Source organism: Oncorhynchus keta, unplaced genomic scaffold, assembly GCF_023373465.1.
Source record: "Oncorhynchus keta strain PuntledgeMale-10-30-2019 unplaced genomic scaffold, Oket_V2 Un_contig_6766_pilon_pilon, whole genome shotgun sequence".
NCBI lineage: Eukaryota > Metazoa > Chordata > Actinopteri > Salmoniformes > Salmonidae > Oncorhynchus > Oncorhynchus keta.
This window is the reverse complement of record NW_026289049.1, coordinates 587,501-610,553: the sequence shown is the minus strand read 5'-3', so window position 1 is coordinate 610,553 and position 23,053 is coordinate 587,501. Positions and strand designations below refer to the sequence as shown.

General features: G+C 46.8%; 1 protein-coding gene across 1 annotated transcript in view; it reads right to left on the bottom strand.

Moving 5' to 3' along the window:
• The window catches only part of LOC118371279 (centlein), a 76,451-nt gene that overhangs the window by 36,885 nt on the left and 16,513 nt on the right, over positions 1–23,053 (bottom strand). Inside the window, exons 8-12 of the mRNA XM_052511406.1 lie at positions 22,366–22,499; positions 21,381–21,543; positions 15,747–15,977; positions 5,691–5,843; positions 96–203 (exon numbers count right to left, since the gene is read on the bottom strand). Of these exons, the coding sequence (XP_052367366.1) occupies positions 96–203; positions 5,691–5,843; positions 15,747–15,977; positions 21,381–21,543; positions 22,366–22,499 (789 nt within the window). The remainder of the gene's footprint in view (positions 1–95; positions 204–5,690; positions 5,844–15,746; positions 15,978–21,380; positions 21,544–22,365; positions 22,500–23,053) is intronic.

Genomic DNA, 23,053 nt, shown 5'->3' with positions numbered 1-23,053 from the left:
AGTGAGAGAGAGAGCAAGAGACAGAGAGAGACAGAGAGAGACAAAGAGAGAGACAAAGAGAGAGTGTGTAGTGTAGAGGTCAGTGAGGTTTGTACCTTCAGTCTGAGCAGCTCCTCCAGGTCATGAATCCTCTTTTCCACTCCTCTTCCTGACTCCACGCTGCTCGCCGGGGACAACGACCTGGACAGCTGCTCCGGTGCACTCTGGGGGATGTAGTCATTCAATCAGAGAGAGAGAGAGAGGCAGGGGGTTCGGCTACGCGCTTCAGCAGGCTTTAGCATCACATTACAGAGACAACTAGTGCTCAATTAACAGCTGCACAACGGCTGTGTGAATACCAATAACACATTATATATGTTCATTTCACTTTTCCCTTACGTGAAGTCATACAGATACACACACACACAAGCAAGTAAGAACACACCCGCAACAACACACACACACACACACACACACACACACACACACACACACACACACACACACACACACACACACACACACACACACACACACACACACACACACACACACACACACACACACACACACACACACCTCTCCCCTCACACACACATACCATCTCTCCCCTCACACACACATACCATCTCTCCCCACACACACATACCAAGACAAAAAAGACAAAAAACCAATCAGGGTACCAGAGGAATAAGGAAGCATCCCTCCACACACTGCACCACACGGAGCTCAAAGGTTTCTCTCGCCACTGGCTAATGAGTATGTTCATTTACATGTACACTGTTTCTTTGACTGTAATGACGTCCCATTAGGGGACACTAAAGGGCTATAGATTCCAGGCTGCGCCGGGCTTCATTACCAAAAGGTGGGCAGTGGGGCCCCTTTAATTGCTCTATGAGGACCCCGAGGTTACACTTGATAGGACAACTGGCTGGGAGAAACTGCTGGGGGGAGAAAAAAGAAAGCTGCTCTCTTGCTCCTCCTTGAGAACAAGAAGCACTCTCCGGTCCTGCTGTGTGTGTCTGTGTGTGTGTGTGTGTCTTTTCTTTAAAAATAAATAAATAAGCTATGGGAACAATATGCTGTTGGAATATGGAAACAGGAAGATGAGGATAGGAGCCCCTGTGGTGGGAGTGTTGAGCGGAACAGATGGCGGCTAAAATATGCAATGTGACTAAATGCGCCGATGCTTCTTTAGTCTGGAGATTCGGCGGTAGCAAGAGTTTATAGGGAGGACGGAGGGATGGCATGTTGGCTGACCCAAAAGGACAAAGTGACATTGAAAGGCAACCAGAGGCCTTGTGCAAACTAGATCTATTAAAGCTTTACAACGGTTCTCATTTGAACCTCACTGAGTTTACCAAACATTAGAAACACCTTCCTAATAGTGAGTTGCACCCCCTTTGCCCTCAGAACAGACTCAATTCGTCAGGGCATGGACTCTACAAGGTGTCCAAAGCTGTTCCACAGGGATGCTGGCCCATGATGACTCCAATGCTTCCCACAGTTGTGTCAAGTTGGCTGGATGTCCTTTGTGTGGTGGACCATTCTGGATACACAAGGGAAACTGTTGAATGTGAAAAACTCAGCAGCGTTGCAATTCTTGAAACAAACTGGTGTGCCTGGCACCTACTATCATACCCCGTTCAAAGGTGCTTAAATATTTTGTCTTGCCCATTCACTCACTGAATGGCACACATACACAATCCATGTCTCAATTGTCTCAAGGCTTAAACTCCTTCTTTAACGGTCTCCTCCCCTTCATCTACACCGATTGAAGTGGAATTAACAAGTGACATCAACAAGGGATCATAGCTTTCACCTGGATTCACCTGGTCTATGTCATGGAAAGAGCAGGTGTTCTTAATGTTTTGTACACTCAGTGTGTACTGGTGTGACAAATACTTTCCTCCTGGGTGTCAACGATCTTCAATTCAATATTTTTTAAATGTACACTCCAAAAACAAACGTATACTAACAACAACTTACAGACACCTACAAACAATGACTACATCTCATCTGGCCAGACCCACATGCTCACACCCCTTCCTTAGACGATTGCAATACAGTCTGCTTTCTCTATGATTTGCTTGACCTTCACTTCACTGCATCCAGAAAATGAGTAGATAAAGCATGTCTGGTTGGAGGGGTGTATGCTGGGTTAAGAACATTCAGAAATATCTTCCAATACACATTGCCTGTGAGCATCAGAGCCCCTCACACCCCCAACCCTAGAGCCTGTGTTTAGACTCTGTGTTTAGACTCTGTGTTTAGACTCTGTGTTTAGACTCTGTGTTTAGACTCTGTGTTTAGACTCTGTGTTTAGACTGTGTTTAGACGCAGGCTACTGTTGACCGGAGTGACCCTGGTGCCACAGTGCTCTCCACCAGCAGTCCTGACTGTGGACACACAAGGCAGGTGTCAGCCCTTCTGCCATCTCTGTTCCAGCTCTGTCTTAATTACCTCTATGGTTAGTCATTAGTAGATGGATCTGCATATTACTGACGTTTTGGCTTGGCTGGCATCGCTCTGTGTGTGTGTGTGTGTATGTAGGGAGGTATATAGTGTGTGTGTGTGTGTGTGTGTGTAGGGGGGTATAATGTGTGTGTGTGCAGTATAGAGTGTGTGTAGGGGGTATAGTGTGTGTGTAGGGGTATAGTGTGTGTGTAGGGGTATAGTGTGTGTGTAGGGGGGTATAGTGTGTGTAGGGGGTATAGAGTGTGTGTAGGGGGTATAGTGTGTGTATAGGGGTATAGTGTGTGTGTAGGGGGTATAGTGTGTGTGTGTAGGGGGTATAGAGTGTGTATAGGGGGTATAGAGTGTGTGTAGGGGGTATAGTGTGTGTGTAGGGGGTATGGTGTGTGTGTAGGGGTATAGAGTGTGTTTGTGTAGGGGGTATAGAGTCTGTGTAGGGGGTATAGAGTGTGTGTAGGGGGTATGGTGTGTGTGTAGGGGTTTAGAGTGTGTTATAGAGTGTGTGTAGGGGGTATAGAGTGTGTTTAGGGGGGTATAGAGTGTGTGTAGGGGGTATAGAGTGTGTTAGGGGGTATAGAGTGTGTGTAGGGGTATAGAGTGTGTGTAGGGGGTATAGAGTGTGTGTAGGGGGTATAGAGTGTGTGTGTAGGGGGTATAGTGTGTGTGTAGGGGGTATAGAGTGTGTGTGTAGGGGGTATAGAGTGTGTGTAGGGGTATAGAGTGTGTGTAGGGGGTATAGAGTGTGTGTAGGGGTATAGAGTGTGTGTAGGGGGTATAGAGTATGTGTAGGGGGTATAGAGTGTGTGTAGGGGATATAGAGTGTGTGTAGGGGGTATAGAGTGTGTATAGGGGGTATAGAGTGTGTGTAGGGGGTATAGAGTGTGTGTAGGGGGTATAGAGTGTGTGTAGGGGGTATAGAGTGTGTGTAGGGGGTATAGAGTATGTGTAGGGGTATAGAGTGTGTGTAGGGGGTATAGAGTGTGTGTAGGGGGTATAGAGTGTGTATAGGGGCTATGTGTGGAATGATCATATCTGATCAAGCACTAATCATAAGAGGTTTGAATTATCTTTCAGGTGTTATCAAACCATATACCCTTCATCAAAACCCAAATAAAGCTGGAGACAGAAATTCCACCTGGACTGAAATGTAAGTCTGACAATATTCATGTTTGTGGGGTCAGCTGGACAACATCCATTTGCATCACGTGTAAAAGTCACACAACACAGAGTGAACAGACAGTGAAGGACTGGACAGAGGGACACACAGTGATCGATGAAAGGCTGTGGGTGCAGATGCTCCTCTCCTCCAGTTGGACAGCCCGTCTGCCGTCTGTCCTGCAACAGGTCCAGATGAAAATGTGTGTGTGTGTGTGTGTGTGTGTGTGTGTGTGTGTGTGTGTGTGTGTGTGTGTGTGTGTGTGTGTGTGCGTGCGTGCGTGCGTGCGTACTACGAAACGACTTGTTATGGAGGAACACGCCGTTATCTCTTTAATGCTGGGCCAGCCACAACTCATGCCCGAGCCATCGAGCCACACACACACACACACACACACACACACACACACACACACACACACACACACACACACACACACACACACACACACACACACACACACACACACACACACACACACACACACAGCCTGAGGAAAAAAAACAAAAAAGCGTAGGCGTAAGGAAGATGAAGATGTGCCGTCATCTCGTCTCGACAGCTGGCTAGGGGCCACGACCTGCCTGTGCCATGCACCCCGTAATGGCTCCACAAACAGATAGAGAGAGAGTAGAGAAAGAGAGAGAAAGTAGAGAGAAAGAGAGAGATGCGTTACCAGAAGGAGAGAGTGCGAGAAATAAAAGTATGTTATTTCCTGAACGGTTGATGACCCCAGCACCACGTTGGAGAGGCACTCCATAGACCCCCCTCCTCACCCCTCCCTCCACTCTCTCCATCTCCCTGTGAGTGGAGAGAGAGACTGGTGGGGTCACACTGTCATCAATGGAGTTCTTTATGATGGCAGCACCGTGTCATGTGTGTAGCAGCGCCAGCCAGGGCTCTCAAAGCACGACTTGTTCAGGACCCGGGTGATGTGAATGGGATATATTGTAAGCCACACACAAACACGCGCCCCCACACACACCCACAGCTATATGGGCCATTCAAAGACCCACTCGGTGCTTTTCAGGATGCAAAAAAAAAGCAACAGGTACTAAAAGGTTTTAAAAGGGACATTAAGAGACATTAAGAGACATTAAGAGGAGCAGGGAAGAACCAGGAGAGAGTGTTGTACATAAACTAACACACAAGACATGCTAAAGTACAGCCCTATAATGGTTTGACTGATATGGACTGGAGGCTGGAGGGAAAGTGACAACAACAAAAAAACAGTGTGATGTGGGCAGAGCGGCTGAAGGTTGTGTGTGAACGCTGGCCAGCGCGTGAGTGTGTCAGGGTCACTATTTCCTCCAGCGTCAGATCAGATAAGGTTCTAGGGCCAGGCACCTGTCCAGGTGGAACGGAGAAGAGAGGGCCGGACTAATGGAATGTCTGTGTCATCTCTGTAGCTGGGTGTTAACACCACCCACCCAGGTGTGTAACGGGAGACTCCTCTGGCAGACAGGATAGAGACAGACTGGTACAGCTGGGCCCGTCATGGTGCTGTATGCTGTTTGACCCTCTCTCTAAAGAGATGTCAAGGATGTTTTGGCCTGTATTCATGTTAAAAAGCCTAAGTGGAAGCAAAAGTGACATGTATTTTTTTTGCTGCCTACAAAGTCCTTTATCAATGTGTGTCTGTATGGCAGATTTGGAGTGTTATCTAAAAACATATTAGTCAAAATAGTGAGTGGTTGGAACTTGAACGATCGGAAGCCTAATGTGGTAAATCAGCCAGTGCCTGAGCCCCAGGCATGCATGAAACCCACAGCACACGCCGGCCCGGGGAGGAGGGGGGTAGGACTACGGCTGCCAGAGAATGGATCAAATTAATCACATGATTCCCATGATTCGCTGTAACTTGCCCTTGTCTCCCCAGTAGCCGTCTCCTACTGGACTGGGGTGAGTCTCTGAGGTGACTGGGGTAGTGTGTGTGTGTGTGTGTGTGTGTGTGTGTGTGTGTGTGTGTGTGTGTGTGTGTGTGTGTGTGTGTGTGTGTGTGTGTGTGTGTGTGTGTGTGTGTGTGTGTGTGTGTGTGTGTGTGTGTGTGTGTGTGTGTGTGTCTGCATAGTAGCTGACCCACCTGCCGTCTCCCAGTGTGTTGGCCCCTGGAGGGGCTGAGGGCCAGCGATGTGTCTGGGGGCCCCGGGGGCTCCTGTGGGACCGGGCTACAGGTTGAGGGTGGGGCCTCCTCTCCACTGAGTTCCTGATCTGGAGAGTCATACAGAGTCTGCTCCTGTGAAAGGCCAAGCACATCCACATGATCCACCTCACTAGACCCAGATATTCAGATAAGGTCACAAGAAAAACAGTATTTTACAATAGCATTACAGACTACGTAGGAGGACCCAGCAGCCTCTGGGAAATGACAAAGGTGAAAGTTGTATTTTGGGAACCAATTATTAGTATTTATATATAGATATATGGGATCCAATTAAAACATTCCAGCTTATGATTTGAATTTGAGAGAAGAAAAATAATTGTGTGAAAAAACATGAAAAGTTCAAACTAATCCTCAACTAAACCCTGATCTTAGACTTGAGCCTGACCTTGTACCTGTACCTAAAGCTTGAAGGTTGTGCAGTAAACATCCAGACGCATGTAAGCTGGGAGCTGGAAGCTCCAACGAGGAGGGGACAGCGGTCTGAACTCAACTCCAGGTGTGAGAGACGTTCCCAAGGACCTATCTATTTATCACCACCTACCAGCCCAGTCAATTAACGCTCCCCAACACACGGCAACCCCCCCACACACACACACACCACAGGACCACCGAAACAAAGCGGGAGACAAGGGTGAACGGGAGTGTCTGTGAGCGTGTGCAGGAGGCCAGGCCCCACAGCCGCCCAGAGAGGATGATGGATGGACAGACGCCACTGGCCAGATTGTCCCCTTAGTGTGATGGGAGAGGGAGGGAGGAAGGGGGGTTCAGACTTATTATTGGGGTGAGAAGTGTGACATTGAGGAACATGTTCATAATATAGATGTTTAGAGAAGCCCATCTATACAGACGCTTGTTTATTCTATTTGTTTGTACCGGTCCCTGTCCCTAGTCTAATAACATAATAATCATACGCTGCAACCCCAACTACGTTGCCAGTACTTCTAGAAGTGTACAAGGTAAGCTGTTACTGTAGCTACTGTAACATCAATACTTCCTGTTACCTAGCAGGGTACTGTAATCCAGTTCTTTATGTGACCTCAAAGAAAGCCTTATCTTGTCCCCACTTTTCTTCTCGTCATGTGTTTTACCTCATATGGCCAGTGTGTGTGTGTGTGTGCGTAGATAAGGACAGTCCTCGGGGCAGTGGTTTATATGCAGAGCCTGCCTGGGCTTTCTTTGTCATACACAATTAATGATGAGGAACATGGTCTTAACATAACAGGCAGGTGGAACACACACACACACGACCTTAACATATGCAACCATACTGTGCGTTGCCACCTCTCCCCTCATCCTTGACGACCCCCTATATAAAAAGGTGAGCAGTAAATAATGCATTGAGCTATAAAACTTCCTTCTATACCTGAGCAGTAAATAATGCATTGAGCTAGCCAGACCAGTGCTACACCTACCACTTCCTTCTATACCTACCACTTCCTTCTATACCTACCACTTCCTTCAATATCTACCACTTCCTTCCACTAAACCTACCACGTCCTTCTATACCTACCCCTTCCTTCAATATCTACCACTTCCTTCTATACCTACCACTTCCTTCTATACATACCACTTCCTTCTATACCTACCACTTCCTTCTATACCTACCACTTCCTTCTATACCTACCACTTCCTTCTATACCTACCACTTCCTTCTATACCTACCACTTCCTTCTATACCTACCACTTCCTTCTATACCTACCACTTCCTTCTATACCTACCACTTCCTTCTATACCTACCACTTCCTTCTACACCTACCACTTCCTTCTACACCTACCACTTCCTTCTACCACTTCCTTCTACCTTCTATACCTACCACTCCTTCTACCCTACTTCCTTCAATATCTACCACTTCCTTCTATACCTACCACTTCCTTCTATACCTACCACTTCCTTCTATACCTACCATCCTTCTACCTTCTATACCTTCTATACCTACCACTTCCTTCTATACACCACTTCCTTCTACACCTACTTCCTTCTATACCTTCCACTTCCTTCTATACCTACCACTATACCTACCACTTCCTTCTACACCTACCACTTCCTTCTGTACCCACTATACCTACTTCCTTCTATACCTACCACTTCCTTCTACACCTACCACTTCCTTCTATACCTGCCACTTCCTTCTATACCTACCACTTCCTTCTACACCTACCACTCCTTCTACACCTACCACTTCCTTCTATACCTACCACGTCCTTCTACACCTACCACTTCCTTCTATACCTACCACTTCCTTCTCTACCTACCACTTCCTTCTACACCTACCACTTTCTCCTATACCTACCACTTCCTTCTACACCTACCACTTCCTTCTACACATACCACTTCCTTCTACACCTACCACTTCCTTCTACACCTACCACTTCCTTCTACACCTACCACTTCCTTCTACACCTACCACTTCCTTCTACCTACAACTTCCTTCTACCTACCACTTCCTTCTATTCCTTCTATACCTACCACTTCCTTCTACCTACCACTTCCTTCTACACCTACCACTTCCTTCTACACCTACCACTTCCTTCTACACCTACCACTTCCTTCTACACCTACCACTTCCTTCTATACCTACCACTTCCTTCTATACCTACCACTTCCTTCTATACCTACCACTTCCTTCTATACCTACCACTTCCTTCTACACCTACCACTTCCTTCTATACCTACCACTTCCTTCTATACCTACCACTTCCTTCTATACCTACCACTTCCTTCTATACCTACCACTTCCTTCTCTACCCACCACTTCCTTCTATATCTACCACTTCCTTCTATACCTACCACTTCCTTCTATACCAGGCGCTAACACACTAGAGGTCGACCGATTAATTGGAATGGCCGATTAATTAGGGCCGATTTCAAGTTTTCATAACAATCAGAAATCGGTATTTTTGGACACCACAAGTTAAGAACACATTCTTATTTTCAATGACGGCCTAGGAACGGTGGGTTAACCGCCTCGTTCAGGGGCATATAATTGATGCAGTGCGTATCGTTGCTCCAATGTGAACCTAACCATGAACATCAATGCCTTTCTTAAAATCCATACACAGAAGTATATATTGAAGTATATATTTTTAAACCTGCATATTTAGCTAAAAGAAATCCAGGTTAGCAGGCAATATTAACCAGGTGAAATTGTGTCACTTCAATTCATTCATTGCCCGCAGAGTCAGCATATATGCAACAGTTTGGGCCGTCTAATTTGCCAGAATTTTACGTAATTATGACATAACATTGAAGGTTGTGCAATGTAACAGGAATATTTAGACTAATGGATGCCACCCCTTAGATAAAATACGGAACGGTTCCGTATTTCACTGAAAGAATAAACGTCTTGTTTTCGAGATGATAGTTTCCGGATTCGACCATATTAATGACCTAAGGCTCGTATTTCTGTGTGTTATTATGTTATAACTAAGTCTATGATTTGATAGAGCAGTCTGACTGAGCGGTGGTAGGCACCAGCAGGCACGTAAGCATTCATTAAAACAGCACTTTCGAGCGTTTTGCCAGCAGCTCTTTGTTGTGCGTCAAGCATTGCGTTGTTTATGACTTCAAGCCTATAAACTCCCGAGATGCGGCTGGTGTAACCGATGTGAAATGGCTAGCTAGTTAGCGGGGTGCGCGCTAATAGCGTTTCAGCGTTACTCGCTCTAAGACTTGGAGTAGTTGTTCCCCTTGCTCTGCATGGGTAACGCTGCTTCGAAGGTGGCTGTTGTCGTTGTGTTCCTGGTTCGAGCCCAGGTAGGAGCGAGGAGAGGGACGGAAGCTATACTGTTACACTGGCAATACTAAAGTGCCTATAAGAACATCCAATAGTCAAAGGTTAATGAAATACAAATGGTATAGAGGGAAATAGTCCTATAATTCCTATAATAACTACAACCTAAAACTTCTTACCTGGGAATATTGAAGACTCGTGTTAAAAGGAACCACCAGCTTTCATATGTTCTCATGTTCTGAGCAAGGAACTTAAACGTTAGCTTTCTTACATGGCACATATTGCACTTTTACTTTCTTCTCCAACACTTTGTTTTTGCATTATTTAAACCAAATGGAACATGTTTCATTATTTATTTGAGGCTAAATTGATTTTATTGACCTATTATATTAAGTTAAAATAAGTGTTCATTCAGTATTGTTGTAATTGTCATTATTACAAATAGATTGTAAAAATCGCCCGATTAATCAGTATCGGCTTTTTTGGGTCCTCCAATAATCGGTATCGGCGTTGAAAAATCATAATCGGTCAACCTCTATAACACACACACACCACATTCCATGATAGCGTATAAAAACTTCAGACTGACAAGTAGGGCTTTGGCACCTGTGTGTGTGTGTGTTTTCTAGGATCACAGGTAATGAAAGAAATAACACCAGCGCTGTCATCACCTCTCGATGGTTCCTGATCCCATCATCAGGAGTAGCAGCCTTGTTGCGAGTCGCTTGGCATCTGGGTGTGACCTTGTTAACTGTCGGGGTAATTCACTTTAACCAACGGGGAGAGGGGATGATAAATTATTAGCGGTGGAAGATTTTGTTCACATTTTATTAAATTGGCCTGTCAGAAGGGGTCGGCCAAATTATCTGGGGCCTCGTTTATTGGAGGCTGGCCATATTGCTACATCTGTTACAATTATTTATAATTTCTAGCTCAGTTGGATGGAGGGGAAAAAAAGAAGAAGAACAACCAACCAGAGTTTTTTTTTCGGTCGGCATCAGCCACGTAAAGCAATTTACAAATTATCTGATGAGGGACTGTTTTAGTTCTTTCCTCCCTCGTTTTCTAAGCCAAAGCAGAGGAGAACGGGGAGGGATGAGAGGAGGGATGAGAGGCGGGAGGGGAGAGGAGGGGAGGGATGAACGGAGGGAGGGGAGAGGAAGGGGGGGAGGGAGGGGGAGGGGAGGGGGAGAGGGGAAAAGAGAGAGAGAGAGAGAGGCGCGCTGTAATTACCGAACACGATTAGGTTCTTCTGGGAACTTATCTGGCGCTCGTGGCCCTGGTAAGATGCGGCAGGAACATATGGAGGAGGCTTGTGATTGTGCTCCCTGAAGCTCGTGACCCGTCTGCTGCTGAGCCCTTCAGCTGAATTTAAATGAGCAGTGCCATGGCTAATGTTCTACACATGCACCATTTATGCCACAAAACAAATCTGATCACTGTTAATTATGGAGCAGCTATAACCAGGGCAGGCCCTACCTCACATCTGTGGCAACGCCGGGGTCTCTCTGCCTGTGTCTCCGATGCTGTTGGAGAGGTAGGCTAGGGTAACGCATGGACGGAACGGGGGTTGTGTGGAGTTAGGGGTACTGGAGGGCGCATGGGGGTGTGTTTGTGTAACCCCCAGTTCAGATGCAGTGGGCTATGTTAGTCTGGATGGTGGTTCCTGAGTGGAAGTGGGTTGTGCTGGAGGACCTAATGGAAGGACAAGACAGGGGCAGTGTGTGTGTGTGTGTGTGTGTGTGTGTGTGTGTGTGTGTGTGTGTGTGTGTGTGTGTGTGTGTGTGTGTGTGTGTGTGTGTGTGTGTGTGTGTGTGTGTGTGTGTGTGTGTGTGTGTAGTGCTGCTGGGTCCTCCCACACAGTCTGTCTGACCTGTGTGCCTGCAGCACATGGCAGTGGTTGGTTAATGAGGAGATCTGCAGTACACAGGGCTCCCTTCTAATGAGACCACTTGAGCTATTAAATCACAACACTGGAGTCCATGTTGAGTCCATGTCATTACTGTCTCAGGTCTAATATATGGGCTCTCCTCTGCTGCCAGACACAGAGCCCTGACTCTGGGTGGTTCACTTGGTGAGAGCGTGGCACTAGCAACGCCAGGGTCGTGGGTTCCATTCCCACGGGGGTCGCACACACTACAAATAAATTAATTATGACACAAAGTATGAAGTCGAAGTCATTAAATGATGGAGAAAATGGAAAAACGTGGCTCTATTTAAATGAAGGTAGCTTTACCGTAGGTTGCAACAAAATGGCTTTCAGTCCACAACTGGCAAAAGTTTCCACATTCCACTTCATCACTTCATCATTTTTGGGGTGTTTTCATGTAAATCGATTCTGTTACGTTTCTAAATTCCAAACCGACATCACGGCTCCCACTTCCATCAATCTGCTTTTGTAGCATTACGATTTCATAGATCCTATCTGAGAACCAACTATTAATGCTTTCCCCTCTGAGCCTCTGTCCACCATCACTAACCATCTAAACATTAAAAACACACACACATCTTCCATTCTTCACTAGGTCTATAACCCCACAGGATCCAGGGGTATGTCATGTATGATGATGATGATGAGGATGAGGATGCTGATCAAAAGAAGCACCTCTCCTCATCCAAACCTGACCCTGGCGGAACAGAGCGGCAGGCGAGTGGGGAGTGATACTTGAATTATACATCTGACAGACAGCGCCTGATTCACTAACACTAAACAAGGATTAGATGGAGGCAGATGTTATAGGAAGAGCCATGGCTGTGTAGCCGAGGGAAAGGAGGGAAGGATCCAGGCAACTAAAGTACCTTTTACTTAGCGAGAAGAAAATAGGAGAATAAGAAAGAGAGAAAAAGTGTTGTTAACGCTGTGGGGGGGGGGGGGGGCTGGATTTCAATGTTTCATTTAGCACTTCATTATGTTAGCGCCGGTCTATGTGTTGATGTGGTACAGTCACACGTACTGGGACCCTCCTGCTTCCCATCAGTGTGTCTGATGAAGAACAAAAAAAGGATGCTAGCATGCTAGTGGCAACAAGTAGTGCACTATATGAGAATAGGGGGCCGAGTTCCAAGTTGACGAAAAGGACAATCAGGTGTCCTCCTAAAATCACCCTCTTCAACCTAGCCCCAACTTCATTGGACTGACTGAGAGCCTCATCTTCACACCTCCTTCATTTCCAACGCTGATGAGGGGCTTCGCTAGTGAGCTCTGCTTTGAACGGCTTCCCACACAATTAAGAAGTCACTGTTCATTTAGATGGCTGTCCAGAAAAGCCTGAGGTCTGCTATGTATTCTAATGTGGGTTCTACTAATCACTGCTTTACTGTAGCCAGCCAGAGAAACAGTAGCTAGCTACCCTGTGTGCAATGTGGTGACAGTGTGGGCTGATTGAGCTACGGCTACACAACTCTGCTGGTGGCCACTGATCACTTGGTTGCGGTGGCAGCCGCCAATCTGGCAACCGCTCGATCCAACCTGGCAACCATCATCCAGGCTGGTGTGTGGCTGAGCTGAGTCACATGGGCTGCTGGGTTGTCAGACCACAGCCAGAACCTTCAGGCTGAATAGAAGAACAGGGCACAGGGCCATCTTCCAGACTCTATAGAGACCTGTCTCGGTCTGTCTGCAGTGTACTCGCTGACTCACATAAAGGCATAAAGGTATCCAACTATCTAGATGAACGGCTAGCAAGGAACTAGCAAGCTCATTGTGAGAAACTCTCACAAGGATACAACTATTGTACAAGAGGAAGTTTTAGTAGGATCACTGGCCGTTCCTTCAAAACAAATGGAGATCAATCAAAAGGAGATGTAAAACTAGATTTCACCTACTTCCCAACTCCAAATCATTCACACAACTTTCACCTGAATTCTGCATTCCAGTACAAATGTGTAGATGAAGGTACCAGAGGTACTACAGTAGCTATAGAAAGTAGACAAGAAGTCCAGATTGACATCGTCTGACTACTAGACAGACTGATTCCTATTCAGACTTGACCTGCTTCAGTCCCAGAGGCAGCATTGAGCATTGGCTGTAAAGCGTTAACTCCACTTCAGACATGGAGACAGAAGACAGACAGTAGTTCTCTAGCAGAGCATGGCAACATAACACACAATGGGTGTTTTTTCACCTCCTGCACCCCCTTCCTCCTGCCTTCCTCTCCCTCCCTCCGAAAAAGTAGTGTTCAAAGCCGTCGCTCTTCCCTCTCTTTCCCCGTATTCAAATGAGTGTGGTGCTAGTCTCCCCCCGCCCGGCGCTCCCCCAGCCATCAGCACTTTGATCATCTCCAACAGGTAACTTCCAAACATTTCAAATTAAAATAAATCTCCGGCTAACAACCGGTGCATTAGAATTTAACAGGTGTTCGGCGAGAGGAAGTCGTTATGGAATTAGCTATTTACGCTGGAATACACACACGCCCTGTCAGTGCAATTATAGCCTGGGAAACGGAGAGGCCTCTCCCTCCTGACTGGCTGGGATACCTTGGGACGATAATCTGATCTGTTCACTTTGATGTCAGTAGGTAAGGAAAGTTAAGAGACAAAGCAGCCCAGGCGCCGGCTACATGTGCTCTGGGTAAACACTATTTAATATTGATGCCACGCATCGTTTTTATGCATAAAGATGCCTGAAAATTATGTGATCTGAGTTTCTTATGATGGAGGATTGGATGGATGGATGGATGGATGGATGGATGGATGGATGGATGGATGGACGGATGGACGGATGCTTACTTGGGTGGAAGACTGAGAGACAGGGGTGCCTTGTATTGGCAGTGTCAGAAAGAACACACACACACAAAGACTTGTAACACACACGTGCAAAAACCCTCAGTTATAAACATGCACACACACCACACACCGGCCTGGAACGAGTCTCCTCTAGAACGTAGTATTAATTACTGGGGTAACACTGCATAGCTGGACTTAATTGCTCGCTAATTGATCCATTTATATTTCAGCATTCATTCGGCTGAATTAACAGGGTTAAGTGAGACAGAGGCAATTGTAACTCACTTAACATTTGCACTGATATCTTCTGACTTCCTGTCCGGGGCGATGCTATCTGGAGGATTACCACCAGTCAAATTAGACAAACACAATCAATTTGTAAAGCAGCGAATAGCAAACCGTTCTGCAAGGTGTAACACTGCTCAGATCAGCACCTGTATGTATAACATATCTCAGAGTAGGAGGGCTGGTCTAGGATCAGCCTTTAGATTATAAATCAATAAGATTACATGGCCAGGGTGGACCTGATCCTAGATCAGCAATACGACAGCCTGATATTGTCTTGCTACTGTTGTGGATCTATGGACCGTGACTGACCATGTGTGGTCTAACCAATAGGGAGGATGACTGATAAACGCATCATTAAAATATATTAAACGCTACTTTGGTTGATGGAGCTGGACAGACAGACAGACAGACAGCATCTTGTTACTCTCTACCCTCTGGGTATGAGTTGAGAAAGGGGGAGAGCTGACACCATCACTACTCAACACCATTACCCATCTCCAATTAAACCTGGGCAGAGGGGAACGGCAAAATGGATGCTGCTTCTGTGATTCTATCACCTGAAGAGAATTTTTAATTGAGTCCCAGTCTAGATAGAGAGACATTGGTAGAGAGACATTGGAGAAAGAGAGAGAGAGAGAGAGAGAGAGAGAGAGAGAGAGAGAGAGAGAGAGAGAGAGAGAGAGAGAGAGACCCCAAGAGAGGACAGAGATCAGAAATCTACATGAAAGACACTGACATTGGGTTTGAACAGAAATGGGAAGATCAGAAGATCAAGGGTGGGCTGGATATCAAGCCAAGCGCCTGATAAGCATCTCTCTGTCTCTAAACACCACCCCCACAACGGGCTATGGTGGGCATATCACCACCCACACACTCCTGCCAGGCCGGACAATAATTACACACTGGTTGAGTGTCAGGGGGTCGGAGATTAGACGTATGTCTATATCAAGGGTGGTGTAAGTGCTGGACCATTATAAACAACTAAGACGTGACATGGGTCAAAACAAACATTCATTATTTCATCAGGCAATACTAAAAGTGTGAAAGTGCATGCAGTGGCGTGCATAAACACACACACACAGATCTGTCTGCAATGAAGAACTTCTGAGGTAGACAATATGGACACTCAGTTCACTGCCTCTGGCTGTACAGCACCCTCAATATAATCCCTGAGAAGTGTGACGCAAAATGTCTTCAACTTGCCTCTAGCTCAAACCTCTGACAGCTCACCTCAAAGTGTTTAGAGTTGGTCTGCCTGGCTGGGGGACCGGCTGGGACCATGGTCTGTGGAAGCTGCTGCTGGTTGTGTGTCTGCTGTTGTTGTTGCTGTAGCTGGCCTTGGAGCTGCACAATCTGCTGTTCCTTCTGGCCCAGCTGGGTTGTCAGGGCGACGTGACTCTGGCGGAGCCGGCCTTCGTTGGATTTGAGCGCCTGGTAACATATGCTCAGCTCGTTGTAGAGCTGTGGCCACAAGTAGAGGAGAGGGAGAGAAAAAAGAAACACTCATCACATCGGGTGCTGACGGGACAGAGAGTCGTGACAACGATCGCTCTCCTATTTCCATGGAGAAGACGAGAGGACAGATGCTATGATCATCTGGAAGGAGGGAGGGAGAGAGAAAAGGGAAAAGGGGGTGAAGGAGAAAGTGGGAGAGTAGTGGAAAGTGTAAAACCAACCCCCTGACTGGACAGATTTTTTATCCATGTTTGTCCCACCACCTCTCCACACAGAAACTCCTGTTACAGACAGGGCTTACAGTGAATGGCTTGGCAACCATGAGATTGGCACAACATTGAACTTCTGAAGAGAGAACATGTTTACTGCCTCACTGTATTACCACTGTAAAGACAACATTGTCAGCTTGCCTTAAGGTGATGTGGTTCTGGGGGGTTGGTGATTTGGTTTTGGGGGGTGATGTGGTATTGGCGGGGTGGTGATGTGGTTTTGGGGGGTTGTTGATGTGGTATTGGCGGGGTGGTGATGTGGTTTTAGGGGTTTGGTGATGTGGTTCTGGGGGGGGTGGGGATTTGGTTTTGGGGGGTGGTGATGTGGTATTGGCGGGGTGGTGATGTGGTTTTAGGGCTTTGGTGGTTTTGATGTGATGTTTTGGGGGTTGTTGATGTGGTATGATGTGGTTTTAGGGGTTTGGTGATGTGGTTTTGGGGGGTGGTGATGTGGTATTGGCGGGGTGGTGATGTGGTTTTAGGGGTGATGTTTTGATGTGGTTTTGGGGGTTTGATGTGGTATTGGGTGATGTGGTTTTAGGGGTTTGGTGATGTGGTTTTGGGGGGGTGGTGATGTGGTATTGGCGGGGTGGTGATGTGGTTTTAGGGGTGGTGATGTGGTTTTGGGGGGTGGTGATGTGGTTTTAGGGGTGATGTGGTTTTGGCGGGGATGTGGTGATGTGGTTTTTGTTGATGGGTTTGGTGGGGTGGTGATGTGGTTTTGTGATGTGGTTCTGGGGGTGGTGATGTGGTATTGTGGTGATGTGGGGGTTTGGTGATGGGTTTTGGTGGTGATGTGGTTTTAGGGGGTTTGGTGATGTGGTTTTGGGGGGATGGTGATTTGTGGGTTTTGGGGGTTGGTGATTTGTGTGGTGATGTGGTTTGTGGTTTTGGGGGTTGTTGATGTGGCATTGGCGGGGTTGATGTGGTTCTGGGGGTTTGGTGATGTGGTTCGGGTGGTGATGTGGGGGGTTGTGATGTGGTATTGGCGGGGTGGTGATGTGGTTTTAGGGGGTTTGGGGGTGATGTGGTTTTGGGGGGTGGTGATGTGGTTTTGGGGGTTTTGATGTGGTATTGGCGGGGTGGTGATGTTCTGGTGATTTGGTAGGGGTGATGTGGTTTTAGGGGTTTGGTGGGGTTCTGGTGATGTGGTTTTGGGGGGTGATTGGTGATGTGGTTTTTTGGGGGGATGGTGATGTGGTTTTGGGGGTTGTTGATGTGGTTTGGCGGGTGGTGATGTGGTTTTAGGGGTTTGGTGATGTGGTTCTGATGTGGTATTGGCGGGGTGGTGATGTGGTGATTTTTTGGGGGAGGGATGTTTTGGGGGGTGATGTGGTTTTGGGGGTGGTGATGTGGTTTTGGCGGGGTGGTGATGTGGTTTTAGGGGTTTGGTGATGTGGTTCTGGGGGTGGTGATGTGGTATTGGCGGGGTGGTGATGTGGTTTTAGGGGGTTTTGGTGATGTGGTTTTAGTGGGGTGGTGATGGGTTTGGTGATGTTTTGGGGGGTGGTGATGGTGATGTGGTTTTAGGGGGGTGATGTGGTTCTGGGGGGTGGTGATGTGGTTTTGGTGATGTGGTTTTAGGGGTTTGGTGATGTGGTTTTGGTGATGTGGTTTTGGGGGGTGGTGATGTGGTTTTAGGGGGAGGTGATGTGGTGATGTGGTTTTGGGGGGGTGATGTGGTTGGGGTGGTGATGTGGTTTTAGTGGGGTGGTGATGTGGTTTGGCGGGTGGGGGTGATGTGGTTTTGGTGGGGTTTTGATGTGGTTTGGGGTTTTAGGGGTTTGGTGATGTGGTTTTTTGGGGGGGTGATGGTGATGTGGTTTTGGGGGTTGTTGATGGTGATGTGGTTTTAGGGTTTGGGATGTTTTGTTCTGGATGTGGTTTGGTGATGGGGTTTGGTGATGTGGTTCTGGTTGGTGATTTGGTTTTGGGGGTGGTGATGTGGTTTTGGCGGGGTGGTGATGTGGTTTGGTATTGCGGGGTGGTGATGTGGTTTTAGGGGGTGATGTTTTGGGGGGGTGATGTGGTATTGGCGGGGTGGTGATGTGGTTTTAGGGGTTTGGTGATGTGGTTTTGGGGGGGTGATGTTTTTGGGGGGATGGTGATGTGGTTTTGGGGGGTGGTGATGTGATGTGGTGTGGTTTTGGGGGTGTTGATGGGTATTGGTGGTTCTGGGGGTGGTGATGTGGTTTGGCGGGTGGTGATGGGGGGGTGGTGATGTGGTATTGGCGGGGTGGTGATGTGGTTTTAGGGGTTTGGTGATGTGGTATTGGAAGGGGTGGTGATGTGGTTTTGGGGGTGGTGATGTGGTGGGTGATGTGGTATTGGTGGGGTGGTGATGTGGTTTTGGGGGTGGTGAAGTGGTATTGGGGGTTGGTGATGTGGTTTTAGGGGTGGTGATGTGGTATTGGCGGGGTGGTGATGTGGTATTGGCGGGGTGGTGATGTGGTGGTGGGGTGGTGATGTGGTTTTGGGGGGTTGGTGATGTGGTTTTGGGGGTTGATGATGTGGTTTTGGGGGTGGTGAAGTGGTATTGGTGGGGTGGTGATGTGTGATGTGGTTTTGGGGGTTGGTGATGTGGTTTTGGGGGTGGTGATGTAGTTTTGGGGTGGTGATGTGTTGGGGGTTGGTGATGTTGGTGATGTGGTTTTGGGGGTGGTGATGTGGTTTTGGGGGGTGGTGATGTGTTTTTAATGGGGTGGTGATGTGGGGGTTGGTGATGTGGTTTTTGGGGGGTGGTGATGTGGTTTGGGGGTTGGTGATGTGGTTTTGGCGGGGTGTTGGTTTTTAGTGAGTACTGTGTGTCTATTGGGTCAGAGTGTGGGCGACTAGTACTGTGTGTATGGTTGAGTGTGATTAGTACTGTGTGATGTCTATGGTAGAGTGTGTTAGTACTGTGTGTTATGGTTGAGTGTGACTGTGTGTTGTATGGTTGAGTACTGTGTGTTAGTGAATGGTAGTGTGATGTCGTGTGGTGGTGTATGGTTGAGTGTGATGTCGTGTGTAGTGAATGGTTGAGGTGATGTCTGTGTGTGAATAGTGTGATGTCGTGTGGTGGTGTGTGGTTGACGTGTGTGTGTGTATGAGTGTGACTGTGTGGTGTGTGGTTGAGTGTGATGTCGTTAGTGTTACTGTGTGCTATGGGTAGTACTGTGTAAGTACTGTGTGCTATGAGGTACTGTGTGTTAGTACTGTGTGCTATTACTGTGTGCTGTGTGCTATGGGTAGTGTGTGTAACTGTACTGTGTGCTATGGGTAGTGTGTGTTAGTGTGTGTGCTATGGGTAGTTAGTGTGTTAGTACTGTGTGCTATGGGTAGAGTGTACTGTGTGTTAGTACTGTGTGCTATGGGTAGAGGTGTTAGTATGTGTGTTATGGATGTGTGTTATTACTGTGTGTTAGTACTGTGTGCTATGGGTAGAGTGTGTTAGTAATGTGTGTTAGTGCTGTGTGTTAGTTGTGTGCTATGGGTAGAGTGTATTAGTACTGTGTGTTAGTACTGTGTGCTATGGGTAGTAGTGTGTTAGAACTGTAGTACTGTGTGTTAGTACTGTGTGCTATGGTAGTGTGTGTTAGTACTGTGTGTTAGAACTGTGTGTTAGTACTGTGTGTTAGAGTGTATTAGTACTGTGTGCTATGGGTAGAGTGTGTAAGTACTGTGTGCTATGGGTAGTGTGTGTAAGTACTGTGTGCTATGGGTAGTGTGTGTTACTGTGTGCTGTGTGTTAGTGCTGTGTGTTATTACTGTGTGTTAGTACTGTGTGCTATGGGTAGAGTGTGTAAGTACTGTGTGCTATGGGTAGTGTGTGTTAGTGCTGTGTGTTATTACTGTGTGTTAGTACTGTGTGCTATGGGTAGAGTGTGTAAGTACTGTGTGTATGGTAGTGTGTGTTAGTGCTGTGTGTTATTACTGTGTGTTAGTACTGTGTGCTATGGGTGTGTGTAGTACTGTGTGTTGGGTAGTGTGTGTTAGTGCTGTGTGTTATTACTGTACTGTGTGCTATGGGTAGAGTGTGTTAGTGGTAGTGTGTTACTGTGTGCTATGTGTGTGTAGTACTGTGTGCTATGGGTAGTGTGTGTTAGTACTGTGTGTTAGTACTGTGTGCTATGGGTAGTGTGTGTTAGTACTGTGTGTTAGTACTGTGTGCTATGGGTACTGTGTGTTAGTACTGTGTGTTAGTACTGTGTGCTATGGGTAGTCTGTGTGAGTACTGTGTGTTAGTACTGTGTGCTATGGGTAGTGTGTGTTAGTACTGTGTGTTAGTACTGTGTGCTATGGGTAGTGTGTGTTAGTATTGTGTGTTAGTACTGTGTGCTATGGGTAGAGTGTGTTAGTACTGTGTGTTAGTACTGTGTGTTAGTACTGTGTGTTAGTACTGTGTGCTATGGGTACTGTGTGTTAGTACTGTGTGTTAGTACTGTGTGTTAGTACTGTGTGCTATGGGTAGAGTGTATTAGTACTGTGTGCTATGGGTAGTTGTTACCTTCTAATAGCAGGTGGTGTCTGCTGTGTGAGCCTCTTCCTGGTTACAGAGGACTCTGGGTATTGTAGTGTAAATGAATAGAGTGGTAATATATAGTATAGTTAGTCACCTTCTGATAAGAGGTGATGTCTGCAGTGTGAGCCTCTTCCTGGTTACAGAGGACTCTGGGTATTGTAGTGTAAATGAATAGAGTGGTAATTTATAGTATAGTTAGTCACCTTCTGATAAGAGGTGATGTCTGCAGTGTGAGCCTCTTCCTGGTTACAGAGGACTCTGGGTATTGTAGTGTAAATTAATAGAGTGGTAATTTATAGTATAGTTAGTCACCTTCTGATAAGAGGTGATGTCTGCAGTGTGAGCCTCTTCCTGGTTACAGAGGACTCTGGGTATTGTAGTGTAAATGAATAGAGTGGTAATATATAGTATAGTTAGTCACCTTCTGATAAGAGGTGGTGTCTGCAGTGTGAGCCTCTTCCTGGTTACAGAGGACTCTGGGTATTGTAGTGTAAATGAATAGAGTGGTAATATATAGTATAGTTAGTCACCTTCTGATAAGAGGTGGTGTCTGCAGTGTGAGCCTCTTCCTGGTTACAGAGGACTCTGGGTATTGTAGTGTAAATGAATAGAGTGGTAATATATAGTATACTTAGTCACCTTCTGATAAGAGGTGGTGTCTGCAGTGTGAGCCTCTTCCTGGTTGCGTAAGACTCTCTGTGTGTCCAGGTTGAGTCCTTCTAGCTGCTGGATGAGCTGGGCCTGCTCTGCAGCATGCTCACTACTCTGTCTGTACAGGGCCTGCACCTCCTGCAGCTCACGCCTGCGTAGAAACACACACACAACGCAACATCAAATACCTACTATACAAACATATTCAAAATATAAAGAATTTGTGGCATAATGACACAAGACGTTACTAAAGTACAATGACATCTTCAATCACTTCTAACACACAGAGCGTTTCCCTGAGCCGCATGTGACTGGCTGACATCTCTCAGTGACACCACGTTAAGACACAGAGTAGTTAAAAAAGGTGAGATTACCCACAAAGGCTCCTGGGTTTTCACCGTTTTATCATATTGACTAAAGCTTAGCCAAAGCCTGCACCATTTCCCTCCTCTCTCCCCGACTCTGCCTCTCCAAAGCTCTCCAAAGCACATCTGGTATGCAGGGCTTATCAACTGGTTCTAGACGAGGATGTGCGTGTCGCCTCAGAGCCTCGGGGTGGAGAGACGGCTAGAGCCTCTCGCACACACTGAGCAGTTGGGCGCACACACTCACACACACTACTCTAAACGGGTTTAACTGAGACTGTAGTGGATAATGAAAGCCACATAAAAGTACATCTAATTTAGCAAGATTATAAATTGATATTGGACATATTTTAATTGAGGGTCATTCCACTGTACAATTTATACTTACAAGGTATACAAAAACAACATGACAGACCAATTTGAATGCATGAAAAATATTGCCTGTGTCATTTACAGCATTGTGCATTGTATCCATGACGATGCCAAATCACAGACGTCATGGCACATCGCACAGCAGTTTACATTTATTTTTAATGCAAGGTGTCCAAGAGTGACCTGAAAGGCGTCTGTCACATACAATGTATTTTTATAATGTTTTATTATCTGACCCGAGTTGGGTGACGTGTTGGTCCCTCTGTGCCACCTCCTTCTGCCTGGAGGAGAGGAGGTCTGTCAGGCTGCTGCACTGACCCTGAAGGTCTGCCACCTGCCGCTGGGCATCGCTCAGATCACCCTCCATCTCCTGCCATGGTGGAGGACAACAAGAGGACTATCAGTCAATCAATCAACTCATCAAATGTACTTGTGTCTGTTTACAGCAACAGTCGTCACAAAAACATGCTGTAAAGTCCACAGACCACAGGTGTCAAACTCATTCCACGGAGGACCGAGTGTCTGTGGGTTTTCGCTCCTCTATTGTACTTGATTGATGAATGAAGGTCACTGATTAATAAGGAACTCCCCTCACCTGGTTGTCTAGATCTTCACTGAAAGGAAAACCTAAAAGCAGCAGACACTAGGCCCTCCAGGGAATTGGTTTTACACCCCTGGTCTAGAGGAAGCTGCACGACTCTGTTTTGTGTTTGTTCAACAAATGACGGTGACCGTTTGTATTCCTCAGTGGATTTGGTAAAGGCTTGGTGTTCCTGTTCCTAAATGAGCTTCAGAACGGCGTAGATGTGCTAATACAAAAGTCCAGGTGAAAACAACGGCCAGTGTATGACCCGTCTCTACCCTGACGGAGTCCTCTAACACGTTACGTGTTGATGTTGTGTTGCTGGACTCCACTAATGGCCA